The following is a 26358-nucleotide window of genomic DNA, read 5'->3' as shown; positions in this document are numbered from 1 at the left end:
TGGCAAAGTGACATGACCTCGGAAAGTATTCCCGGAAAGTATTTCCAGGAAGCTCTGGAGCAACTCAAGCACAGACACACAGTGAATTATTCAAAGGGCTGCCTCCATTTCTCAGCTCCTGTCCTCTCCTTACAGCTGAACTAAAATCTGTAGAGTGGGATATACTCTCTTCCTTCAGGGCTTTTATATTCAGATCATTCCTGCCAACCATGGTGGAAGGAAGAGGCCAACAGTTCCCAGCAAACACACAATGATGAACATCCAGAGGAAGATCCTGTCAATGACCATCGCGACGTACTTCCAGTCTTCCTTCACCTGGGAACGCAGAGATCAAAGGCTGGTTATTAATCCTGAGCTGAGATTCAAGCTTATGAAGCCTTTTGGTGCTGTATCCCAAACCAGGATATTTTCATTTCAATCCAGGGGTGGGAGGGGAAGGTCTCACTTACTTTTAGTGGTCCTGGATGACGACAAAGGTGTATTCTACAAATCCCTGATGTGGGAGACAGATTCCCAGTCTGTGTGGAAGTGCATGTGGAGTTAACACCTCCCCATGGATATACCCCCTGGATAATTAAGCTCCTCTGTACACTCACTATCCCATTTTCCAAGAGCTGTGTACATGAGGCTGTCATTTGAGCTGGGGGAGGGTGGAGAGAAAGAAATTACTCTTCTCCCCGTGCTTGTAAAGAGATTTGCTTACAGATTAATGAAGCCAAGCTCTGTGAAGAGATTTACAGCTTTGGCTCAGACAGGAGTGAAAATGAACCAGCAAATAAAAGAAATGGTCTTCCTCACCCTGCTTTTTCCCTAGTTTTGTCCTTCTGTGAGAGGATTTTCCAGCAATTCCTCTCTGGGGAGGTCCAGTATTTATTAATCCCATCAGTTGTAAATGGTTATTTCATTGAGAAACCATATACTTAGGAAAACCTCTTTTATTTCATTGCTGCTATCAATTCCTTTCCCAGGAATAGGACTGATCAGATGGCAAGGTTTTATTTGATATGGCTGCACCCATTATAATTTTCTACAATACACCACTTGGTGATTAATAGCCCAGGGAGGCTGAAATTTGGCACACTGCCTCACTCTGCAGGGAAAACAGCTCAGCAGGAGCCAGCTCGAACCTCTCTGGTGGCTGTGATTGCAGCGAGCCAGGAGTGGAGGGGTAAGGAGAAGGGAACTGTGCCATGCTGGGGCTGCCTGAATGTACTCACCAACCTGTGACCCTGAGCAGAGAGTGGCTTCAACATGCCCAGAGCAGCCAGGTAGGTTGGCCTGGGTCACCAGTGAAAAGCACAGTAGAAAAATATCTATCACTAACCACAGAATCCCAGCATGGAGCGGGTGGACACTGAGCTGCTGGAGCATGTCCAGAGAAGAGCAGTAAAGCTGAAGGAACTGGGGTTGTTTAGTCTGGAGAAAAGGAGGCTAAGGAGACCTCATTTCTCTCTACAAATCCCTGAGAGGAGGTTGGAGTGAGGTGGGGGTTGGTCACTTCTTCCTCAATATCAGGTATTAGAAAGAGAGAAAATGGCCTTAAATTGTGCCAGGGGAGGTTTAGGTTGGAGATTAGGAGTAATTTCTGTCCTGCAGGAGTGATCAGGCACTGGAACAGGCTGCCCAGGGAGGTGGTGGAGTCACCATCCCTGGAGGTGTTCAACAGACTTGTGGTCATGGCACTTGGGGACAGGGTTTGGTGGCCATGGTGATCTCAAGATGATAGTTGGATTGGATGATTTTGGAGGTCTTTTCCAAACCAAACAATTCTATGTTTCTATGATTATCTAGTGGCAGAATAAGCTTTGCCTGAGTACTCCTGCTAGCAAGTGCTGGGTCATGTGAAACAAAACTAGATGAGTTTCTCTTTGAGAAAAGAAGGAAGAAATGGGAGAAGAACAACTTGAAAAGTTCATCAGGAATTTGCTTTCAAAAATGATACCTTATGCATAAACACTCAATCCATCTCCAAAAGGATGGATGGGAGTGCATCCGATGTTTGCAAGATCAGTATCCAGCTTTAGCCTGAGAGCATAAAGGATGAAATTGGGAATTATGGAGAGACAATGAAAACAAAAGAGGAGGAGAAAAAGACAATTATCTGGATTTTTTCCCTTTTGTTCTATTTTCTGACAGCACTGTAGCATTTTCCTGGGGCCTAGCACCTCACGTGGAGCAGGATCCACAGAGGCCTCTCTGGCAACCTCTCTGCAGCTGTCAGCATCTGCCAGTCCATGTCCTGAGCCATGTTTTGATTAGTTTTTGAGAAGCTCACTCACTATTTTGGGGAAAGGATCAGGGCCAGGAGCCACATGACTCCCCCACCCCCAAATTCCTGAAGAATGAAGGAATATGCAGCTTTTCCCTGTCCCAGCTCCTTGTAGGTCTGGGCATCGGGATCAGAACATTCTACCCCAGGGGACAAGTGGAGGCTTGAGGTACCTCTGTGATATCTGATCCCCAGGACCCAGAGCCTGCAACACAGATTAGAGCATTCTCAGGAGGTTTTATTGTCCTTTGTTAAAAATAAACTGCTGGATTATCCTGTAGTTCCCCTCCCCAGCTCCATTCCCTCCCATTTTATTTTTAAACTGTCTTCAAAGTCTTATTAGAGTAGCCTGAAGATGCACACAGGCATGAGGTCAGTAAGGCTTTGCAGATGGAGCTGATGGTGCCTGGTTGTTTTGGCTGGTGTGTGATGTGCAACTTGTGTTTCTTTTCAGTCTGTAATTAATTGCTGATGGCATTTCTACCATGCACTGGGACAATCCCATCTTGCATTTCCCCCCAAGTGTCCCACTCTGCTTCTATTGTTTGCAGATATCTTTTTGTAACAAACCACTGCCCCTTGCATTTCCCATTTTCTCTTTGCTGGAGCACTTAATTAAATGAGCTATTTACTTTTAATTTAGAAGAACTGCCCCTCTGGCAATGGTGCTTTAGGAAAAAAAAAAAAAAAAAAAGAAGAAGACAAAAACCTCAGAAAAGCTCTGTGCTGGTTCTGGAAAGGTGCCTGTCTCTGAAAGTATTACTTAGGAGACAGTGAGCTGTGTTTCAGGGGCTGCAGCTGCATCTGAGGTGCCTGCTGACAGGCTGGTTGAAGGCATCCATGAAGAAATGGATGCCACTATTTGATTTCAAGATGAAAGCATATTTCTGAAGCACTGATCCTTTTCCCCCAATAAATTCTCATTTCATTAGATCAGTTCTGCTCCTTGGAGTGAATTTCAATTCCAGATGATCACATTTCCTTTTTCTTTGTTGCTTCCACCTGGAGAAACAAAAGGCTTTCCCTCCTGAGGGACCAGACTAGATGATGTTTAGGGTGCCTTCCAACCCAAACCATTCTCTGATTCACTGATTCTTGGCATTATTTGCATTCAGAAAAAGAAAGTATTATCTCTAGATTGGCATCTGAGGCATTTTATTCCCCTACATCTAAAAACCTCATTTCTGTCATGCCAACCACAACTGCTGCGCTAGAGCAGAAAATAGCCTGCAGAGCCTGATGTGTTGGTGGTCATGGGGGTGACCCTTCTCTGCCTGTTCCTGGGTAGTTTCTTGGTTCCTTTGGTTGCAGGCTAGGCTGGCAGGAGCTCTGCTCAGAGCCCTCAAAGCTGCTTCTTTTCTTCTGCTTTTGATGTTTAATGCTGGAAATATCTTTCTCCTCAGTATAATCACTGTGTTTCAAGAGGGGAGAGGAGTGGAAGATACAAGAAGAAAATTTGTGGCTTCTGAAGATTGTTTTCATTTTAAAGACAGTTGCAATCATGGATTAAAAGGAAAGAGCCCAAGATACTCATTGACTCAGTTCCTGATGATATCAACAAGCTCAGCAGAAAGAGAATTACTCGGAATGGGAAGTGTTATTGGTGTCATACTCCTTCATCTGCACCATGGACTGACTTGTGATTGTTGCTGGAGCAGAGTTTAATTCCCTCAGTTTAATGTGCTTGTGAAGTGCTTTAGCCCAGCCAAGAGTGCTGGGCTGTCAGCTATTGAAGATGGGGTTCACAGCTCAGCTCTGCCACAGATTTGCTCTGTGACCTTGAACAAGTTGCCTCCTCTATTTTGGCTGTCACTCCTCAACACGAGGACTGAAGAGCTGCTTCCTCAGAAGGACTGTTGAGAAGCAAAGAACATGACAGAGACCTCTTCAACTACAGTACCTAAGGAGTCCATAAATGAGCAGCAGCACTCGATCTTGTGTTGCTGCTGCTAAGTACTCAGTGCTGTGAAAAATGCAAATGTAGAGACACTCTTCATGCCCAGGAACTCTTGCATAAAATCACTGTGACTTGCACTGACTCTAAATCAAACTGTAAGCACAGCTGAAGCACTGCCTTTTGCTGAGGAATCCCTCTAAGAAAAGTCAGCTAAGATTTTTCTTCACTGAGAACACCTCATTTCAGGACATCTTGTGGCTTCCTTCGTTATGACCCTAATTATCCAGCATAGCCTACCTCTAGTATTGCAGGGGAAGATCTACAAGAGGTGTGAAAGGGATGTGGCATTTGTATCTGCATCACCACTTCCATCAGAAGAAATTCTTCCAGCCTCCCTTTTCCTCCTCTATTTGTAGCTGCATTTACCCCTTTAGAAGTGTGAGCTGTGTCTGCACACCCACTTCCTGCACAAAGCCAACTGCCTCAGTGCAAGGCCACTAATGAGCAACCAGGAACACAGAGCTAAAGATACCTCGCAGTGCCCCCAGGCGTCCCACAGCCACAACCTATTTTGGGACCTTCCTAGGCTCACTAGACAGAGTCAAAGCTTACCAAAACCACACAGTGTGAATCACCCAACTGCCAGAGGCTTCTCTACAAAGAATGGCTGCTACATTCCCACCAGATGACTGCTTTTTGGAGTCTCTTTCAGAGGCTTAGTTGCTTCCTTCCTACTTGACAACTTCAATTTTCTGCTGGAGAATCCTATTCTTCTGGAGCAGCCCTGAGCATGGTGGTTGTACCTCTGCAGGGAAGTGATCATCCTTCTGTACCTGGAATTAGTGAGTCTGCACCTCAAACACTGGGTTCAGTTAGGGGCTATTCACTCCAAGAAGGACACTGAGGTGCTGGAACAGGTCCAGAGAATAGCAACCAAGCTGGGGAAGGCTCTGGAGAACAGGGCTGGGGAGGAGTGGCTGAGGGACCTGAGGTTGTTTAGGAGGTTGTCAGGAGGCTGAAGGGAGACCTTCTGGCTCTCTACAGCTCCCTGAAAGGAGGCTGGAGCCAGGTGGGGTTTGGTCTATTCTCCCCCAGAACAAATGACAGGACAAGAGGAAATGGCCTCAAGTTGCACTGGGAGAGGTTTAGGTTGCACATGAGGAACAATTTCTTCCCCCAAAGAGTTGCCTAGCCCTGGAACAGACTGCCCAAGGAAGTGGTGGAGTCATCTTCTCTGGAGGGATGTAAAAGATACATAGATGCAGTGCTGAGGGGCGTGTTTTAGTGGCAGAATTGGCAGTGCTGGGTTCATGGTTGGACTTGTTGATCTTAAAGGTCTCTTCCACCCAACAGGATCCTATCGTTCTATTCTATAGTCTGGTTGTGGCACCCCCTGGGCTTGCCAAGACTGCAAGGACAAACTCCGCAGCCTTTAGCAGCCAACATGTTCAAAAGCCACAGGTGTGGCTGAGCCCACAGCACCAAGCACCCTCAGTATAAGCCTCAGGATTGGTGGGGCTTGCTTAGCAGGTGATTTTTGACTTACCCAAGGAGAGCAGGGGCAGGCAGCTTACTCACCGAGAAATCCGCATCCTCTGCCTGCATGTGGTCAGCGATGTAGTGCACCCCTTCCACTGCCAGCTTCAGGGCTGGGGACATCAGCACCAGGTGCTGCTCTTTGCTGCTGTGAGCCTTGCTCCCTGGAGCTGCTGGGCCAGCTGCCTCGCTCTTCTTGCACTTGCACTTGCACTTGCACTGAGGGGGCTTGTGCTGGGGCTGCTCCTCATTGAGGTGACACCTCTGAGATGCTGGGGAGCCGGAGGATTGGCCATTGGTCTGGGAGGAGTCCTCCTGCAGGTAGCAGTACTGGATGCTCCGGGACCTACAGCGGATGCTCCCCTCCTCTGCCTTGTTGGGGCTGTACATCTGCTGAACACTTAGTGATCTACCTTTCAAGGTGGAAGTGGTCTGGGTGTCCCTCAGGGGATGGCATGAGGGTTGTGGAGAGGAGCAGGTCACTTGCATAGGATCTGGGTGCAGCACAGTATACTGGCCAGAAGGGGACTTGCAGATAGGCTGAGGTTTGGTGGGATCCTCAAGATGGGCACAGAAGGAAGTGGTGGGTGATGGTTCATTACTCTGGGGGCTGGGGGAAGATGAGGGAGTGAAGTTGGGGTCCACATCGATCTCGGACCAAAGCCTTGGTGTATTGGAGATTTTGTGCATGGATTCAATGAGCTTCTTGCAGTTGTCTTTCACTGTGGAGGGACGTTTCATGAAGAGCAGGCGTGGGACTATGTCAAGGAAGATCCTCCTCACCCAGTCAGGCATTGTGTGGGTGCGTGGGGAGCGATGGTGCACATTGAGCACAAAGACAGTAATGATGATAGACAAAGTAACAAAGATCATGGTGAAGAGAAGATACTCTCCAATCAGAGGGATGACCAAGGAGGTAGATGGGATGATCTCTGTGATGAGCAGCAGGAACACAGTGAGGGACAGCAGCACAGAGATGCACAAGGTGATCTTCTCTCCACACTCAGAGGGCAAGTAGAAGACCAGGACAGTCAGGCAGGAGATCAGCAGGCAAGGGATGATCAGGTTGATTGTGTAGAACAGTGGCAGCCTCCGGATAATGAAGGAGTAAGTGATGTCAGGGTAGATCTCCGTGCAGCATTCATATTTCTTGCTGTTGTAATTGCCCACAGCGTTGATGATGATCCATTCTCCACTCTCCCAGTAGTCCAGTTGGTCCACGTGACTATGCATGCTTACCAGGTCTATCTTGGCTTTGTCATAAGTCCAGGAGCCAAACTTCATTGTGCAGTTTTGCTGGTCAAAGGGGAAGAAGGTAACATCGATGCTGCAGGAGCTTTTATAGATAGCAGGTGGCATCCATTTAATTCTCCCATCATAGAAGAGGTGAGCCTTGGTCAGGTGAGTGACTGCAAAGTCACCATCAGCACTGGGGAGAGACAGATGATAAAAAAAAAAAAAAGACTAGGCTTCTCTAACACCTCAACTATGTTAAAGAAATAGGATATTTAGTGTCTGGCTCCCAAAACTGCACTTGGAGCATCAAGCGATGCAAGATGCATGACATGTGCCAGCATTTGGGCCATCCACTCTGCCCAGTGGCTTTTGAACTCTGTTGGCAAGCATGCAAATGTCAGCCCTCACCTTGCATAAGTCAAGTCCTTGAGCTCAAAGTACACAAAATTTCCTCAAAAGGGGCCAATAAATACCCTGGGAAGGGTTGAGTTTGCTTTGGAGTGGTGGGAGGAACCACTACCATGTGTGGGCTTTGTAGAATTAATTGTGATAGCTGCTATCAATGAAGCAGGTTTGAGTACTCCTTCAACTTCTTCCATCAAAACCAGCAAGAACACCTGGTGAGGAGGCCATGTGGCCTGGGACAGACTCCAAGTCTGGGGCCAAGTCCACAGCTACCTTCTCTACAACATGAAAAGTTGAAACCCCAAAGTTAAAAAAGCAGGTGGAGTCTGTTTGTGGAGCAATGACCTCAAAATTATCTACAGGAACAGGAAAGAGCATCCAGAGAGAAGGGAGGGAGCTGGGGACCATCTTGCAGCCCCAGCCTGAGCTGCTGCAGAGCTGAAGGATGCAGAGAAAGAAGCCTGTGTGTGATGCTGAGTTGCAAGGCTAACAAAAGGGAAGCTGAGCAGGGAAGGGAGAGCTTCTGCTAAAAACTTGAGATGAATTATTCAGGCTAATATAGACAGAAAGCTCTCTGCTCCTGCCCAGCCCTCCCAGCTGGAGCGGATCCAGCCTGCAGCCACTTTCCCAGCAACGGACAAACTCCCCTAGTCCTGCTTTGCTGCTTCAGCGCCCAGATGTGTCCTGACAGCAGCTGTACAGTGACAGTGTGCATGGGGTCACACTTCTCCTCCTCCTCACCAGCAGCAAGATAAACAGCTCAAGGATGATCCAGTGGGGCCCCTTCAGCTACTTAAAGAAGAGGAAATTTAGGAGATCATCAACTACTTTGTATGCAAAAGGGGAAAAAAATAGACATTGTAGTATTTTTGTCTTGCCCTCAGTCCATGAGTCAGTCCATGACCTCACTGGCTTCCAGTTCATCCTCATCAGCCTATGACCACACAGGCTTCCAATAGGATCTCCCTCTCTACTCCGTGCTGGTGAGACCCTACCTGGAGTACTGCATCCAGTTCTGGAGTCCCTATTACAAGAGGGATATGGACATGCTGGAAGGTGTCCAGAGAAGGGCCACCAGGATGAGCAGAGGGCTGGAGCACCTCTCCTATGAGGCCAGACTGAAAGAGTTGGGGCTGTTCAGTCAGGAGAGGAGAAGGGTCTGAGGTGATCTTATTGTGGCCTTCCAGTAACTGAAGGGGGCTACAAGAAAGCTGGGGAGGGACTTTTTAGGACATCAGGTAGTGATAGGACTAGGGGAATGGAATAAAGCTGGAAGTGGGGAGATTCAGGCTGGACGTGAGGAAGAAGTTCTTCCCCATGAGAGTAGTGAGAGCCTGGAATGGATTGTGCAGGGGAGGTGGTTGAGGCCCCATCCCTGGAGGTGTTTAAGGCCAGGCTGGATGAGGCTCTGGCCAGCCTGATGCAGTGTGAGGTGTCCCTGCCCATGGCAGGGGGGTTGGAACTGGATGATCCTTGTGGTCCCTTCCAACCCTGACTGATTCTATGATTCTATGATCTGGCCCTTGGTGAGCTGTCTTGGCTAACAAAGTATTTGGATAGCAATGGCATGTGGTTCCAGGATCACAGCCCAGATATTTGTGTTTTAAGACAATTTTCCAGATTGGTTGTGAGCTGGGGGAAAAACAAATTCAGAATCTTGGTGGAGAACCAGGATTTTACTAATCTGCTTTGTTGATCTAATGGAAAACCTTTGTTCTTTGTGGCAGATTTAGGAAAAACAAAAGAACACAAAAGCACACACTGCTTTTTGATCTCTGAACTGGACTTTGCTAAAGCTTTAAACTGTCTTTTTTTTGTTTTTATTTTCAAACAAGAAAGCTAAAAATACCTTCAAACCCAGACTGCTGTCTCAAAGGGGTGAGGACAAAGCCACCACTGTGTTTTACTCTGATGCAAATCAAATCCAGCAATGCCATGCAGCCATCCACCCAACTCCTCTCCTGTTTCTTCATTCTTAAATCTAATTTAACATTCCAAGACCACTTGCTTGGTTGAAAACCATCTCCTGGGTTTTGCCTGCAATGTGCAGCCAGAATGATACATTAAACACAGCCAGCAAGTCCCAGCCCAGTCTTTGCTGCTCTTGGGTGGTTTTCTTTTGAGGGACTGTTTGTAAGGACCTGTAGTGATAGGACAGGAGGCAATGGTTTGAAACTAGATCAAGGGAGATTTAGATTGGACATTAGGAAGAAGCTCTTTACTGTGAGGGTGGTGAGGGACTGAAAGGGGTGGCCCAGAAAGCTGTGGACATCTCACAGCTGGAATTGTTACACATGAGGCTCTGAGCAGCCTTGTGGTCCCTGCATGTGCTGAGGGGCTTTGGAATTGATGATCTTTAAGGTCTCTTCCAACTCAAGGCACTCTATGATTCTTTCTAACTGTTGATGGGAATTTGGAATCCAGTTCTGGATTTAATCTCTGAGGAACAATTAAATAACTCATTAATGGAACAATGTGCTTATAATTGGTTTCGTGCTACAGAGACGGGGTAATGAGTGTCCACCAGTGCTTCATTCTTAGCTGGAGAAGGGTGGAGGTGGCTGGGGAAACAACACAAGGGTTTGTTTTACCTTGTGAAAACTGTTGGAAAAGGGCATGAAACTCTTGCTAAAGATCCACCCAGGAACAATAATAGTTCCTGTAATTGTATTTTATTCCCAGGAATGTCTTGTCTGGCAGTCTCTGCTTGATTAGCCACACGTCTCTCCTCTGCACGCCTCAGAGTAACTGATGTGGTGCTACAGGTCTCCTGTGGCAATTGTTTCCATAAATAATCTGCTGCTTTGATGAGGATGATGCTGTTTAGTTGCTTGCCTAACAAACTTGACTTCATCCTGGTACACAGAGTCTTGTGTTATTGCAAACAACCCTGGCAATGCCTTTCCAAGCTGGATTTTGCCCACAGTGCCATAGCAGGACTGAAACCACAGCAGAATAGCTTCTGGTATTTGAGTCAGCTAATGACTGAGGAGCTGAAGAATCACAGAATCATTTTGTTTCTTGGAAGAGACCTTACAGATCATGGAGTCCAACCCTTAACCCAGCACTGCCAGATCCACCACTAAACCACGTCCTTCAGAACCCCATCTCCATAGCTTTGGAACCCCTCTGAGTATGGAGACTCCACTGTTTCCCAGGCCTCGATAACCCTTTCAGGCAAGAAATTGTTCCTCATGTCCAACCTAAACCTTCCCTGGGACAACTTAAGGTTGTTTCCTTTTGTCCTATTTTTTTGTTCTTTGGGAGAAGAGACCAATCTCCACCTGGCTCCAGCCTCCTTCCAGAGAGCTGTAGAGAGCCAGATGATCTCCCCCCAGCTTCCTTTTCTCCAGGCTGAACACCTCCAGGTCCCTCAGCTACTCCTCCCCAGTCCTGTTCTCTAGATTCTTTGCCAGTTTTGTTGCCCTTCTCTGGACTCTCTCCAACTCCTCAACGTCCTTCTTGGAGTAAGGAGCCTGAAACTGAACCCAGGATTCAAAGTGTGGCCTCACCAGTGCTGAATACAGAGGGATGATCACTTCCTTGGGATTCTTCTGCTTCTCCCTCACCAGTCTAACAGGGCTCTGAAGTAATTCCTGACTTTACTGGGTGTGTTTGAAGGTCTCATTGCAGCTCAGCATGGAGTTGTTTGATATTTGTAAGCAGGGCAGGTTAGCCATGCATGGCTCTGTCTTGCAAAGGCAGGATTTGCAGGGGTCTTAGCCCTTCCTATGTATTTCCATGACTTATACACACACATTTTTGTCTCCTTCCCCAAGCTTACCACCCACACTGGACTTCAAAGCATGTGCTTAATGGATTGGAAGCTATGCTTGCTGGCACCTGCCGATGCATGGTGAGACTGGAGAGATGCTATCATCCTGGAAAAGGCTTTCATTCTGCTCCTCTTGACATGAGAGAAGGAGCAAACAAGGTCACCCAGCTGTTGACAGCCCCCAAGGCCTTTCTACACTCTCCTCCAGGGGCTGAAGGTGAGACAGCTGACAGCACATGAAGCCTTCAATGAGGAGATGGGGCTGACCCTGTTTTCTTTGCTGGGGGAAACCCTTTCCTGGCCAAGTTGTGCCAACAGCTCTGACTGCCAGGCACCAATGTTACCTAAGAGAAGAAGGTGGGAGATCTGCTATAGCAGGCCAGAGAATCTGCAGCCCTCCCTTTAGAGTGATAGCACATTTTCATCTTCTCTCCAGACCACAGGTCTGTGGTGACAGCTGTTGTGCAAAAGGGGTTGGAAGAAGGAGCGAGTGCAAGGTAAGCACCACAGGAAGAGCTGAGAACGAAGAGCCAGGCTCTCCTGATCGCTCTGGCCTGACACCCTCAAAATCTGCCAGTAATGAAGTGCTGGAGCTCTTCAGTCTTCACATCAAGCACAACAGTGCACAGGAATAGAGAAGACAACCATGGATTTATATTTTTTTTTCTATGGTCTTGTTGGGTTCTGAAGCCTCTAATTCCTCATTTCCAGAAGAAAGGCTGCTCTACTAAAATCTGCTGTGCTTAGAGGGGTTCAAGACTGCCATTGTTTTACTGGCAGCCATCAACCCTATTTCATTAAAAAAAAAACCAAACAAACCCTTTCCTGATGGAGAATTTGTATTTTGTTTTGCCAGTTTCTATTTTCCCTGCAGTTGGGAGCTACATCATCTCACCAAATGAAATGTTTTCAGGATGCATGCAAATGAGGCACACATTTATTTTAATTTCTGATGATACAATTTAAATCCAAATGGAGCTTTAAAAGCCTGAAAATTAGTTATGTATGTATATGGAAATAGCTAGAATGTCCTCATTTAAAGCATTTTTCATTGAGCAGCAGTAACCAAGATAAATTGGAATTTCAAGACCCCTTAAAAGGATGCACCCTGCCCCCTTAGCATTAGAGAGATACTGCAATGTTCAGATTAAAATGCAACTTAGAATATTTTATTTCACACCTCTTTTGTGCTGACAAAATGGCAACTTCAAATTCACAGGTTGGGTTGAAAGGGACCTCTGGAGACGCTCCAGTTCAACTTCCCTGCTCAAAGCCTGATAACTCTTTCAGTGGAAAAATTCTTCCTAAAAATCTAACCTAAATCTCCCCTGGTGCAACACGAAGCCATTTCCTCTTGTCCTATCACTTGTTACTTGATTGAACAGACCAATCCCCACCTCACTCCAACCTCCTGCCAGGGAGTTGTAGAGAGCCAGGTCTCCCCCAAGCCTTCTTTTCTCCATGCTGAACAACCCCAACTCCCTCAGCTGCTCCTCACAGGACCTGTGCTCTAGATCCTTCATCATCCTCACTGCCCTTCTTTGGACCTGCTCTAGCACCTCAGTGTGCTCAGATCAAGCCTGTGCACCAATGTGGACTTTTTAAGGACACATCCCAGCTTTTGCTTGCTTCAGATGTTTAGAAATCCATGGTCCTGATTATTCCTCAGTACAATAGGAGTCTGTCTCAGAGATGTCTGTGCTACACTGATGAACTAAGCACAACTCTCTCAGAAGGCTTTAAGAGTGCTGAATTTGTTCATTTTGCTTCAATTCTTCCTTTTGCATCTTCATCAGCACTTTGGAGGCAAAACTCTGGCTCTGTCCTCAGCATAACAGTAGGAGAAGTCCTTGGAAGCTAACATAGCAACAGCCTGTGAGAGAGATCCCTCTTGTAGATTTCGTCCTATCAATTCCTCCATTACTGGATAGCTTGGCAGCAAGCCTCAAAGACATCTAGAGATAGGATTCCTCTCCAGAAACAGTCATTTAAACTCCCAGAAGATTCAGGAAAGCTCACTGTGAGCTGGCATGCACTCATGCAGCCCAGAAGGCAAATTGTGCCCTGGACTTGCATCAACAGGAGTGTGGCCAGCAGGGCAAGAGAGGTCAATCTGTCCCTTTACTCTCCTCTTGTGAGGACCCTCCAATGCTGTCTCCACTTCTGGTGTCCTCATCATAGGCAGGACACAGAGCTGTTGGAGGAAGTCCAGAAGAGGCCACAAAAATGATCCAAGGGCTGGAGCAGCTCTGCTATGAGCACAGGCTGAGGGAGCTGGGGATGTTCAGCCTGGAGAAGAGAAGGCTACAGAAGGACTTTTCATGAAGATGTCTAGAGACAGGACAAGGGGGAATGGTTTGAAGCTGAGAGAGAAGGTTGAGACTGGATCTTAGAAAGAAGTTGATCTTAGGAAGAAGTTCTTCAGTATGAGGGTGGTGAGACTCTGGAACAGGTTGTCCAGGGAGGTTGTGGATGTGGATACCACCTCCCTCGGGGGTGTTAAGGCCAGACTGGATGAGGCCTTAAGCAGTAGAGTCTAGTTGAGAGGTGTCCCTGCCCACAGTGGTGAGGTTGGAGGAGATGATCTCTAAGGTCCCTTCCAACCTGAGCCGTTCTATGATGTGTGAAGTAAGTAACAATTATGGACCTATTGTAAGGACAATCTGGTGTAAAGTGGCAAGATTTTGCAAGTCCACAAATAGACACACAAAGGAAAATGTCAGGAATGTTTCCAATATTGTAAAGGTGAGACTGGGGCACCTTTGGTATTTCTATTCCAAACAGCTTTGGGATGAGTCAGGAAACCAGTGTGACTTCATAACTTCACTGGATGGAAACAGCAGAGCATATTTCCAAAGACTACAATACTGACTTCAGAGGAACACTTTGCCCTCTCTTGATGTTCAAAATATGCTTGCCCAGCAACCTCTTGTGTACATCTTACCTCTGGGTGAATTCCTCAAATAGTTTCCTACTCCTAATTACAGAAATTTATGTTTGAATTTGTGTTTGAATATCTCTTCTTTTGGAGACTATGGAGGCTAAAGCAGGGATTACTTTTTGGAACAGCTAACATCAGAAAGTATAGAGAAAAAAGAAATTTGAATGTTCCCAGTATCTTCTTCCCAGATTTTACACACCATGGACCATCAACGTGCCCTTGTGGCCAAGAAGTCAAATGGTCTACTGGGGTGCATTAAGAAGAGTATGGCCAGCAGGTCAAGGGAGGTTCTCCTTTCCCTCTACTCTGCCCTGGTGAGGCCATAGCTGGAGTATTGTGTCCAGTTCTGGGCTGCCAGGTTTAAGAGATGGAGAGAGTCCAGCAGAGGCTACAAAGCTGCTGAGGGGCCTGGAGCAGCTCTGTGAGGAGCAAAGGTTGAGAGTCCTGGGGCTGAGAGCCTGGAGAAGAGCAGCCCCAGAGGGGATCTGATCCATGCTCAGCGAGAGCTAAAGGAGCTGTGTGGGGCAAGAGGCTGGGGCGAGGCTCTTCTCTGTGACAGGACAAGGGGCACTGGTCACAAACTTGAACCCAGGAGGTTCCATCTGAAGATGAGGAAACTTTGCTGTGAGGGTGCTGGAGCCTTGGAGCAGGCTGCCCAGAGAGGTGGTCGATTCTCCTTCTCTGGAGAGGTTCCAAACCCAGCTAGGTATGATCTTGGGCTGGCTGCTGTGGGTGTCCCGCTTTAGCAGAGGGGGGGCAGAGGTGTCAGACTGGATGTCTCCAGAGGTCCCTTCCAACCCCACCACGCTGGGATTCTGTGATCATCAGGCTAGAGAAGACAAATGCTATAATGCTGTGATGGATATCCTCTTGAAAGCTAGCCAATGAAGCTCACATTTCAGGTTCTCTGCCCATCCATTGGACTCAAGGATGTGGTCTTGCACTGATGGTGGCTTTTAGCAGCTGCAGCACCTGCCTGCAACCCTGCAGCTTCAGGGTTTTCTCCTGTGGAGTTTCTGTTTTCTGCAGGGTCCAAATGGCTCAATACAGTGAAAAAAATTGAAATGTAGCCCCAAGAGTTTTTAACCTGATTAGGCAATAAAATAAAAATAAAAAGCTATTTTAAATTTAATTTTCCCCCCTTTTTTGTCCCCCCCTTTTCTTCTTTTTTACAAAGGAAAACTGAAATGTGCTTAAAGTCCATTCATGAATGGGAAAATCAGTCAGTGCAGAGGATTAGGTAATTCATTTACAAATGATTTGGTGGTGTCTGAAGAGCTTTTACAGCCACAGATAAGTAGCAGCTGGCCTTCTTGGCAGCCACCAAGAGGTTTTGTCACTTCACTGTTAACTCATATTCCTGTTGTACATGGGCCTTGTCACATCCACTGGAAACTATTTACAGAGCCTTGGAACTTATCTCATCAAGGCTGAAAATTCAACAGCATATTAATTTCCCTGTAGGATATTAATTTGCTTTTAGATTCCTTATGAATGTTGACAACTACATAGAGTCTCTAGGTCAAACCAGCTGAGTCTACTGATTCAATTTAGGTCTCTCAAGTGGATAAATGGAAGGGTTATTTTATATAATAATGAGTTTAGATATGAGAATAACCCCACAGCAAGGGGTTAGGTTACCTTAAAGATGCAAATCTCCAATCAATTTACATTTCAACATTTGTATCTATAATCCAAGATGAAAACAGAAGAGGTATTTGTATAATCTCCTGCCCAGAAAGTCTCTTTGCCAAAGGATACCATCCCAGACAGGAATATCGTATTTAGCGCCAGAGAATCATTAAGGTTGCAAAAAAACATCTAAGGTCATCCATTCCAACCATCAACCCAACACCACCATGGCCACTAAACCATGTCCCCAAGTGCCATGTCCCCACATTTCCTGAACAGCTCCAGGGATGGGGACTCCCTGCTTTGCATGCATTGCGTTTGCCCTGCAACCTCTATAGCCCATGAAATCTGATTGTTAGAGCAATGCAGCTAAAATATTGACTGCAGCTTCAGTGTCTGGCAGTGACTGGTAGAAGAGAGAAATATATCCCAGGGCAGGGAAAAAAAGTTTACATCAGACCGTATGGAAGAGCATGGACAAAGCTAGCTGTAAAGAGGTATAGAATGAATGCAAAGCCATTAGTGCCAGGCTAATGGTTGGGGCCTACATCCATGTTTAATTCATGGCCAAAGTAAGCAATTAAAAATGTATGATAGGCTCATGACAACCATCAGAGGAATGCATGATTATTACTGGTAAGTATGGATAAGGAGAGGGAAGCAGCTTGGCTGTAGGTAGCTGGGCGCTGACCTCCTTGCATGGCAGCAGCTCACCAGTACAGAGATTTGCTTCCTGACATGCCCCCCTACAAGTCAAACTGGGTCAAGCAATAAGGTGTGCAACTGAAAGACTCACAGCCTGGAAGAGGATAAGGAGGGCATTCTGTGGCCAGCAGATAGCCAGCTGCCTCCTGAAGTCCTTCTGGTTGCTCCAGTGACAGTGAGCCAGGACAGAAGGGCAGAGAATGCGAGGGGCAGAAGTAAAAGACTCAGCTCAGAGGTCTGGGTGCCTGTTGACCTTGAAGGGGCTGTTTTCAACATGAACTCCTGAAACGTCTAGAACACAAATGGCCATTGAGAGCTCCCTCTTTATTCCTAAGGCTCTCCTTGCATGGACCATGCTCATTAGCCTGCCCAGAGTGGTTATGGAGTCTCCTTCTCTGGAAACTTTCAAAACCCACTTGGACAAGAATCTGCACAACCTGCTTCAGGTGAACCTGCATTAGCAGGAGGGTTGGACTGGATGCTCTCCAGAGGTCGCCTCCAACCCTCACCATGCTGAGATCCTGGGATGATCACAGGGGAGCAGATGAAGAGATGACAGCTCCAGCAAATGCATGGTTTGACAGACAAAGGTCCCCTAGACAGAGGAGATCTGTGCAGCACTATTTCCTTTAGTGCTGTGGTCTACCACAACAAAGACCAGAAGCTCCTAAAACAACAATCCTTACCATTGCCATTAATTAACCAATGAGAAGGACAAGGACTTTTTTTTTTCGTCCCTAGTAGGAGCTGTGAACACCTTTCTTGGCTGCAATGTGATAATGTTCATGCTCAGAGTGTCCCCTAGGACAGTGGGGTCCTGTGAATTAGTCATTTTGACTGCTCTAATCTCTGAAATGTGTCTGTTTGAGGATGCAGTGAGTTCCAAGAAGTATGCAATCACTCCACACCACTGAGGACCAGAGACAAGCTAATGGGAAAGACAATTTCCATGGTCTCCAAAGTTCACAGTCCCCTGGACAGGTTCCTCTCACAGCCGTTTGGGTTTCGTGAAGAAAAGCAATATCCTATCAAACCAGAACCAGGCAACTGCTCACTACAAATGAACCTGGCTTCTGCTGGAGTGGAGCATTTGCCACATACAAAGACACTTTTGTTCGATGCTTGTGGCAAGTGTTCTCCCTGGAGCTGTGCTGGAAGGGAGGCTCGGACATCCTACAGCCTAGAAGGCTGGAGAGCTCCGGTGTGATAAGCTGAGGAGAAAACAGCCTTGGCACTTGGATAGGCTTTCTAAGAATATCAGCAGTCTCCAAAATAAGGAAAGAAAACAACCACCAGCTCCTTAAGAAGTGCCCATATCAGAAATTAGTTGTTTAAAGCAATTGAGTTAAAACATTTGGGACTAGGAACAAATATCTGTTTAATAACTACTCTAGAATGATTTGGGGCTGACCTGAATTTGTAGACACAGAGGTTTGACATGTTTCAGCTTAGTTCCCTTGTTGAGGCTCAGAAATTGGCTTTTCTGCTGATGGTAATGATTTAGGGGGGAGCTCCTTGGTGAAATGCAGCTGAAGAGGACTGAAAGCTCAAATCCAACTTCATTGTGCATCTGACATATGAAGAGAAGACAATGCCTGATATCCCCCAACAAAACTGACAGAGAAAGGATCCTTAGGAGGACAAAGCCCTTGTGAAGAGTGTTAGCCATGTTATTTAAGGCACATCTGGAGTGGATATTATCAGCATCCGCATGGAACTCAACCACAGAGAACAAAACAAGGAGGAATAATTGCAATGAGCCCCTTAACCCCATGAATGGAAAAAGGCTTGCAAGGATTGGGTTTGGCGTCGGGCTGCAGTGCTGACACTCACTTGTTGTAGAGAACAATGTCTGGCCTCCAGATGAGCTCTGAGGGGATGCGGATGGAAGTGACGTTCTCGTACTCCTGGGGGTCCCAGCGCAGCTTGTAGTCGTGCCACTCCTGCCAACAGGGAGGGGGTTACAAAGCTGGGAGGGGGCAGACAGCACAACTGAAAGGAAACGTAGCAAAAGCCATATTTCTGGTGCACCCACCTGCTTCACCCACACATTCGTGGTCATCATTTGATTTTTCTCATCCTGAAATGCAACATCAGGTATTGGTTACAGCAGCAGATGAAACAGCCCAAGGAACTTATTAAATTTCTCTTAATTGTCCTTCATTTCTATAATTATAAGCCACCTCTGCAGTAAATACAAGTTCCATCCTGTAAATAAAAAGCAGATGTCTGTGTCATTTAACATGGGACAGGGCACAGCTGCCTGATCCCACTGAACAGCTGAGCTGGCACCTAAGCAATCCTGTGAGCAGACGGGCTTGAATTTATCAGGATTTTCTTCAGTGCTGATCGATCCAGCCCAGGACAGTGGGGGCAGGCAGATGAAAGAGCTCCACAGCTCAAAGACCTGAGCTCTGAGGGAAGGGGAGTGATGGAGGTACACCGCTTACTCAAAGGGGAGTGAAGGAGACATCTTCTTGCTGAGACGTGTGTGTGGATGATTACACTCAGCTTCATCTGCAAGAACTGTTGAGTATTTCTGCTGTGGCACACTAGCCATGGACACAGGTCTGGAAGCATGAGGCTCAGCAGGGTTCCTCCTTCTACCAAACACATGAACTCAGAGTATTGTGTGTTGGACCACTCCAGTATCAGGTGATAGAAACAGAGGTAATGGCCTGAAATTGTGCCAAGGGAGGGTTAGGTTAGAGATTAGGAAAAATTTCTTTGCTGCAAGAGTGATCAGGAATTGGAACAGGCTGCCCAGGGAGGTGGTGGAGTCTCCACTCCTGGAGGTGTTCAAGAAATGTGTGGCCATGGCACTTGGCAACATAGTTTAGTGGCCATGGTGGTGTTGGGTTGATGGTTGGACCTGATGATCTTAGAGTTCTTTTCCAACCTTAATGATTTTGTGATTCTAGGAGAAGATGAGAGCTCTCCTCCAGCCATACACACCAGCCCCAGCACTGCCTGCTAGTTTTAAGAAGATTAATTCTTCTTAAGCAAACAGGGCAATCACTAGGCAGCAGGTGTATCGATCCCTCCCTGTCCACAATTCAGCAGCTGCATAATGGAAAGTCTCTCTCATGCTTCCACAGTCACTAATGTCTCATCTTTAGTCTTATCAATTATTCAGATGAGAACTGTACAACTTCAACATTAGCAACTGCAAAGAGCCCAGGATCCCTCAGGCTGACCTATGAGAGAGGAGGGGAACAGAAGGTCATTTCCATGCTGCAAGGCTGGAAGGTGATGGCTTGTGCACGAGGAGAGGAAACTCTCCAGCAACTGGTGTCTTAAAGTGTCCACTTCCCTCACCACCTCGGCCCTGTTTCCTCAAAAGATAAGAGGGCAGTTTGTTATGGTTGTGATGTCTTCAAGTGGTATTACACTTCCCATTATATTTCCTTTCACAGTGAGGGTAGTGAAGTACTGGAACAGGTTGCCCAGAGAGGTGGTGGAGGCTCCATTCCTGGAGACATTCAAAGTCAAACTTGATGTGGCCCTGCTGCCTGCTCTGTTTAAAACTGTCCTGTTGACTGCAGGGGAGCTGGACAACATGACCTTCAAATGTCCCTTCCAACCTGATGCATTCTGTGATTCTGTGACTCTACTCTGACACATGAAGAGCCTCCAAAGGTGGCCAATCCTTGCTCTGGAGTTGGACATATACACAAACACACAGACCTGGGAAGTGCTGTGAGTAAACAGGGATGGGAGAGAGAAATACGAGGGAGCAAGGTCTGCACAAGCCAGAAGCCTGTGTGTGTGCTTAGCATCTGCAGCCCTGCAGGGATCTCCTCTGGGTGTCACACTTGACCCCAACAAGCTGTGCCAGGGTAATCCTCTAAACACCATGCCAGTGGGCACCATTCCAGAGTGCAAACCACTCTCTTTTGTACACACTGCACGCAGGTACCAGATGTGCAACTTCTACTTGAGCAAACATTCAGAAACAATTTTCTTGCTAATATCCATAATAACTAAAAATCCTCTAAAGTTCCATTTGCAGAGGGCTCTTCAGGCAAGCTGTCTTCTAGAGAGGAAGAATCCCCTGGTGATATTAGCTTGTGGAAATCAGTGTTAACAGTTCTGGCTCACGTTTCAAATCAGCTCTTTGGTTTTTCCCTCAGCCAGGACTCTGGCATTCGTGCCAGTGACCCCACTCCTCTGTTGTGCTCAGTCCCACAGGTTTTAAAGAGGAATTTGGGATTTTACCTCTAAAGCATCTTCAATCGTCATCACTTGGTCATCACTCTGATGACCAGCTCCTCACATGAGTCATCCCTCAGCCCAGCAGAGCTGGCTGCATGATAACTCTTCTCTGCCAAGAGCAAAGTCACCCCAACCCAACCCTGACCAGCCAGTAAACCCCACTTGCACCAGAATCTTCTCCCAGAGTCACAATCCCATCTGTCCTGGCTGCCTGTGGCACTTACAACGTCGATGAGCTGTGCAATGGACAGGCCAAAGCGGACCAGGACCACATCAGAGATGTTGGCGACGGGCCGGGACCACTTGTTATAGCCAGAGAAGAGCTTCTTCAGCAGACGCTCCTCCGCGTGGGCTCGCGTTTCCACGTGGCCAAGGGCTGTAGGGACATCATGGGGCATGGTGGCATGAGACCAGCACAGCTCCAAGAACCAGCAGAGCCTTTTCTGCTGGGGATCTCCAGGCTATACCCAGCGAAGGGCAAATCAGAGGGGAGGGTGATGCCTGCTGGTGACTTGCCTCCCTGCTACCCAAAGGCACTGCCAGGTATTTTTCACTCTCCTCCCGCACCAGGAACAAGTCCCAGTGTAGGGTTCCTGTTGTGGAGCAAAGGATTGGTCTGCAAAACATGGCCTGAAATTGCGCCAGGGGAGGTTTAGGTTGGATATTGGGGAAAATTTCCTTACTGAGAGTGATCAGGCACTGGAACAGGCTGCCCAGGGAGGTGGGGGAGTCACCATCCCTGGAGGTGCTCAAGAAACCTGTGGCTTTTCAGGACATGGTTTAATGGCCATGCTGCTCTTAGGTTAACAGTTGGACTTGACCTTAGAGATCATTTACAACTGAAGCAATTCTATGATCCTGTGGGGCATCACTGGAACATTTTGGAAAACACTACCCTGAATTTAGTCTGGGGTTTTTTGTTTGGGTTTTTTTGTTTGTTTTGTTTTGGAGGTTTTTTTGTTTGTGTTTTTTTGGCCACTTCTCTGTAAGTTTCTAGCACTGAAGTCTGTGAGCAAGATGCTGGAAGGGCAAGACAAAAAGGAAAAAGCAGCCTCTGGATGTGAGATGAGAATTTTGGGTCAGATTTCCACATAAAAATGACACTAAATGCATCATTTAGGAAAAAAATTGGATTAAAATTCAGGTCTTCAAACTAACCTTCAGAGTCGATTTTCAACAAAAACAATAAGTGAGGAAGAGGTTGGGGTGAGCACAAATTGGATAACAAGAGCACAGTTTCTTTCCACAATCACTTTAAAAGTTGGAGGCTGTGGGGAGCACCCCTGACCCTGCACACACACCATGGGAACCATCAGAGCTGCCTGTTGGTCATTAAAAATCAAAAGCCACCCTTTTCCCAGGGGGTGCCAGGGAGCTGCTTTCCTGTGCCCGGGGCACAGAGAGAGATGGTGGGAGAGGGAGCCGGAGGCTCTCCCTGCATCCCTCCTGGAATATGGCTCCTACTTAGTGTTTTGCTGCCCTGGATTGTACAAAGGGAAGCATTAGCTGAGCGCTGTCTGTGCTCTCCCCAGCCCCAGCTGTAGCCCCGAGACACATTAACACACTTTACCCAGGGAAGAAAAGCCCCGGCAAGGAGCAGGATGCTGAGCCCTTGTCTGGGTTCTCCCTCCTGTCCCCTTCCCCACCGCGGCTTTAACCCTTTCCCCATCAAACAAGGCAAGGAGCAGAAAAGCAAAGCAGAGCTCAGCAGAGGCTGGTGTTAAAGGAGCTGACCATGATGGGGCAGGAGGATGCAGGAGTGGGGGAAATTCCTTGTGGACGGGGACAGGGCTTTGCAGCATGCGTTTAAGAGAGATAAGGGAGAAAAGGGCTACAGCGTAGAGCAAGGAGTAGAAAAGCTTTCCCAAACTTACCGGGGAAGATGCTGGCACACAGCAGCAGGAGGAGGTTTCCTTCAGACACGAGAGATCCCATTGTGGAGCAGAGCTCAGGCTCTAGCATGCAGAGTCTCCCGGCAGGGCAACTTTTCCTCTCAGAGCCTCTGGATCCTCCAGCTTCATTCCCCTAAACTCCTTTCTCTCTCCCTTCCTCCCACCTGCCTCTGGGAAGGGATAATCGCCGGTGGTTTGTTTGATTTTTCTTTTCTCTGCTGTCTGGTCTCCAGCTGCTCCTCCTGAAGGATGCTCTTCCCTGGGACACCGATGGAAGAGATGCCTGAGGGCTGCCGAAAGCTCCTGTCAAGAGAAAGAGAATGCACAGAACCTCTCTGGGCTCTCCTACTTGCTCCTCTCCCTTTTCCTACGGAGTGGTTTGGCTGCTCGATGTATTTGTTGGTGCTGCTGCTTGCTGTTTTCACCCTTCCCCCAGCCCTTTGGGCAGCCACCAATGCCCACGCCAGCCCTCAGTGGAACAGAGAGGGAGGACAGTGTGTTTGTGTATTTAATGGAGTTAGACCTGCCCACCTCCTGCTCGGGAGGAGGAGAGAACTCCTGCGCTCCAGGAAACAGGCTGTAGGGAGGAAAACTTTTAGCAGAAGGGAATAAAGGGGGAGATGCAAAGCCCAGCTGCAGCCAGAGGCGGTGCGGATGGCACCATCTGGCAACTCTCTAGCACCTGAAGCCCAAACGGTTTTTAATTGACGAAAACTGTCTGTTTAATGCTGTCCAAGTGCTTCTCCAAATCACTCCTGTAGACTAACAGGATAATTAGCCAGAGAGAGATTTCTGGCCCAGGCACATATCTTTGCTGTCAATAGTTATTGGGCTGATGAAGCTGCCCATGAGAAGCAGGCTCTGTGGTGCCTGGTGCTGTACAAACACAAATACTAGTCTCTACCTGGAGGCAATATGTAAATCAAAGATGAGACCAAGACAAAAGGCCACTCATGTATCTATGGACTTGAATATACCATAAACACATCCCAAATAACTCCACCGAATTCATGAAGGCTTTTTGTGGAGAAAAGGATAACTCCATGTGTTAGCAAGGAATTGATAATTGGATATAATTGATAATTTGAAAATGATCATGAAAATAAAGGGTAACTCCTTGTGTTAGCAAGGAATTATCATTTTAGCCCTGATTCCCCACATGGGAGGCATGGAGCAGAGCCCTCTCCCTTTCATTTAGAAACTAGCTTTGATATTAACACAATTATTTCCACAAGAAAAGCAAATGGATTTCATTTTCAGGCAGGGGTAATGTTGCCAGCTGCAAAATTTATCAAAGGCTGCTCTAATAATACTAGCTACATATTTTATGTAGACTAATTTCCCTTCTCTCCAAAGCATTTCCCAATATAATGGACTGCTGGCTGAAGAGCGGGAGGGTTAAAGCCACCAGAGGAATTGTCTGTAGTGAGATTATAAATAACATAAGAGTAGTATCAAACTTGTCTTATCTTGTCTTCCCTTGACTCATCTCTTCCTCAACAGCTGCCATCTCTTCGAGTGACAAACTCTGCTGTATTTTCTGCTGGGTGTAAGGACTCCTCCATGGTTTTCCTGCCTTGCTTGCAGTGTCCTGAACCTCACCTGAACACAGTGACATGCTGTAAAAATCTGTAGTGCTCATTCCAGGGAACCATCCATCATTAATTTAATAAAGAGCAGATGTGAGACCAAACGAACTTAGAGCTGAAGGCAGGGGTTGCATCCTGATAGCCAGGTGCTGTACAGCTCTGAGCACCTCTGCTCTCCACAGCCAGCAAGAGGGTAACAGAAGGGCAATCCTTTCTCCTCAGGGTGAAACCAGCATCACTCAGTCACACTGCAGCCACGTTCCTGAACACCCATAAAGCAACCAGAACTCGCCCCACATTTCTTTAGAGCCCTTTGCTCTCTGGAATCTGGAGGGAGGAGGCCATCACAGTGGTTTGCATACTCCCCCACTCCTCACTGGGTCCAGGTTATATCCAGCAGTTTTAAATGACGGGATCCTGGGTTTCAACCTCTCTAGTTCCAGCAACAACCACCAGATACAAGAAATCTTACAATTTCCCACAGGCTGCTGGTGGGAAATGGGATTTTCAATGGTCATTTTTCTGAGGAGGCTGGTAATCTGCACAGGTCACACACTGGGCAACCAAACCCAAGGGATCCAACATCAGCTATTCCCTTTTGAAACCCTTGGCCATAAATAATCCAGGTATCCTTGACTACAGAGCCTCCCGTGCAGAGCTGATTCCAGCCCCATGGACAAACCCCATCCATCTTCACCTTCTCACTCTCTTTGCTGGTGAGCAAAGGAGCTGGGAACAAATACTGCCTCTAGATTAACCCTATAAATAATTTTGATTAAAAAAGGATTTCCTTCTTTTGGAAATTAATTGTAAATCATCCTTTCCTCTAAGTGAAAGGTTTATCCCTCACCTCCCTGGCCCTGGCAATAAGCATATTTTGCAGAGGTTTTTGTGCCTTGAAGTGACCTTGTTAAATCTCACTGGCAGCTTCTTTCTGCATCATTGGGCCATAACTAAATTTCCATCAGCTCCTCTGTATATTTGGAAGGCAAAGTCTTCCACTGGTACATGTGCAAGGGGCTCAGCCTCATGGAGACAAAAGATGCCATTTAAAGGTTTTAATGATTTTTTTTTTTTTTTTTTTTTTTACTGTAGGAGAAAGCTGTGACTCCAGCCTGACTCTCAGGCACCAGGCTCTGAGCCTCTTCATTAGTATTATCTTCCCTTGTCTGAGGAGAAAAAAAAAAAAAAGTGGATAAATTGGGAAATCCAGATGTTCCCAAAACTGAATACAAACGTCTCAGCTATTGAAGACTGCAGGGTGACCCAAACAGAACCAAGACAATGTTTCCCCCAAGGTGTTCAGTGAAATCTAGACTTGTCCTTGGAATAAGGGCAAGCCAGTAACAAGCTCAGGTTCAAGTGTTTTAGTAGAATTCCATCATTTTGCAAGGATCTGGTGACTCTTGAATCCCCTGTCTTGCATTCTGCACTCCTGGAATTCTCAGCCTTATTTTAGCTCTGTTCCCAAGAGTTTTTATATGATAAAGGCACTGACAGAAGGGGTTTGAAGGTCCCTGAGAGCTGAGTGCCTGCATATAAACTGTGCCTGACCCTGTCATGCTCAACAGGGGCAAAATCCAAGTGCTGAAGGAGGCAGAGTCAGGCTTCACTGACGGGAATCCTGGGACTGCCTGTCTGCTTTGGATTTGCCCTCTCTCTCCATGATCTTGTCTTGGATGTCACTGACAGCTCTCCAGGGCAAGCACTTGGCCTCTGCTTATCTTGTAAAATGTCATCTGCATATTTGAATCTACAGACATGGGACATAATAATGATAATATCTCCTTACTCATTCCCTCTTTGTGTTTGGCACAGGGGACAAAGCCATCTGATGGATTGCTTGGGCAACACCATTCAGAGGTGATCTGACTTTTCCCCCCTTGTCTCCATTCCCATGATAAAGAAGATTTCTCTCTCCCGTTTCTAATTGTTTTGTCATCAACAGGGACTTCAGGTGGAGCAAAATCAGCAGGAAGAAACCCAAGAGTGAAGGGGGAGAGATCTCCTTTCAGTGAAATGTGCACTGGAATGAGCAGAGCAGAGTGGAGGGATGTGCAAAGCTGTTTCTCAGCTCGACCTGCCTCTGGGGAAATCTGCAAGGTACTGCTGGCCTCACCAGAGTGACTCTGATTTATTCGTATGGATTTCAGCTTGGCTCTGAAGTGCCAGAAGATTTTGAAAGACAGTTTTAACTAAATCAAACATTTTCACTGCCTAAGAGACTTCTGAACATACAGGGAAGCTGAGACACCTGCGTGGGAGT

The 26358-nt window shown here is 47.0% G+C and overlaps 1 protein-coding gene across 1 annotated transcript; it reads right to left on the bottom strand.

Annotated features, from left to right (window-relative positions):
- Positions 1 to 189: 189 nt before the first annotated feature.
- Positions 190 to 22546, bottom strand: CHRNA4 (cholinergic receptor nicotinic alpha 4 subunit). Its single transcript, XM_054392079.1, has 6 exons — positions 22486 to 22546; positions 20836 to 20987; positions 18432 to 18476; positions 18230 to 18339; positions 5745 to 7131; positions 190 to 315 (listed from the first exon to the last, which is right to left on the bottom strand). The coding sequence occupies exons 1-6, from the start codon at positions 22544 to 22546 to the stop codon at positions 190 to 192; spliced, it is 1881 nt and encodes a 626-aa protein (XP_054248054.1).
- Positions 22547 to 26358: the final 3812 nt, after the last annotated feature.

The sequence above is a fragment of the Indicator indicator genome, chromosome 24 (assembly GCF_027791375.1).
Source record: "Indicator indicator isolate 239-I01 chromosome 24, UM_Iind_1.1, whole genome shotgun sequence".
Lineage (NCBI taxonomy): Eukaryota > Metazoa > Chordata > Aves > Piciformes > Indicatoridae > Indicator > Indicator indicator.
The sequence above is the reverse complement of the archived record's forward strand: the minus strand, read 5'-3'. Positions and strand labels throughout refer to the sequence as shown.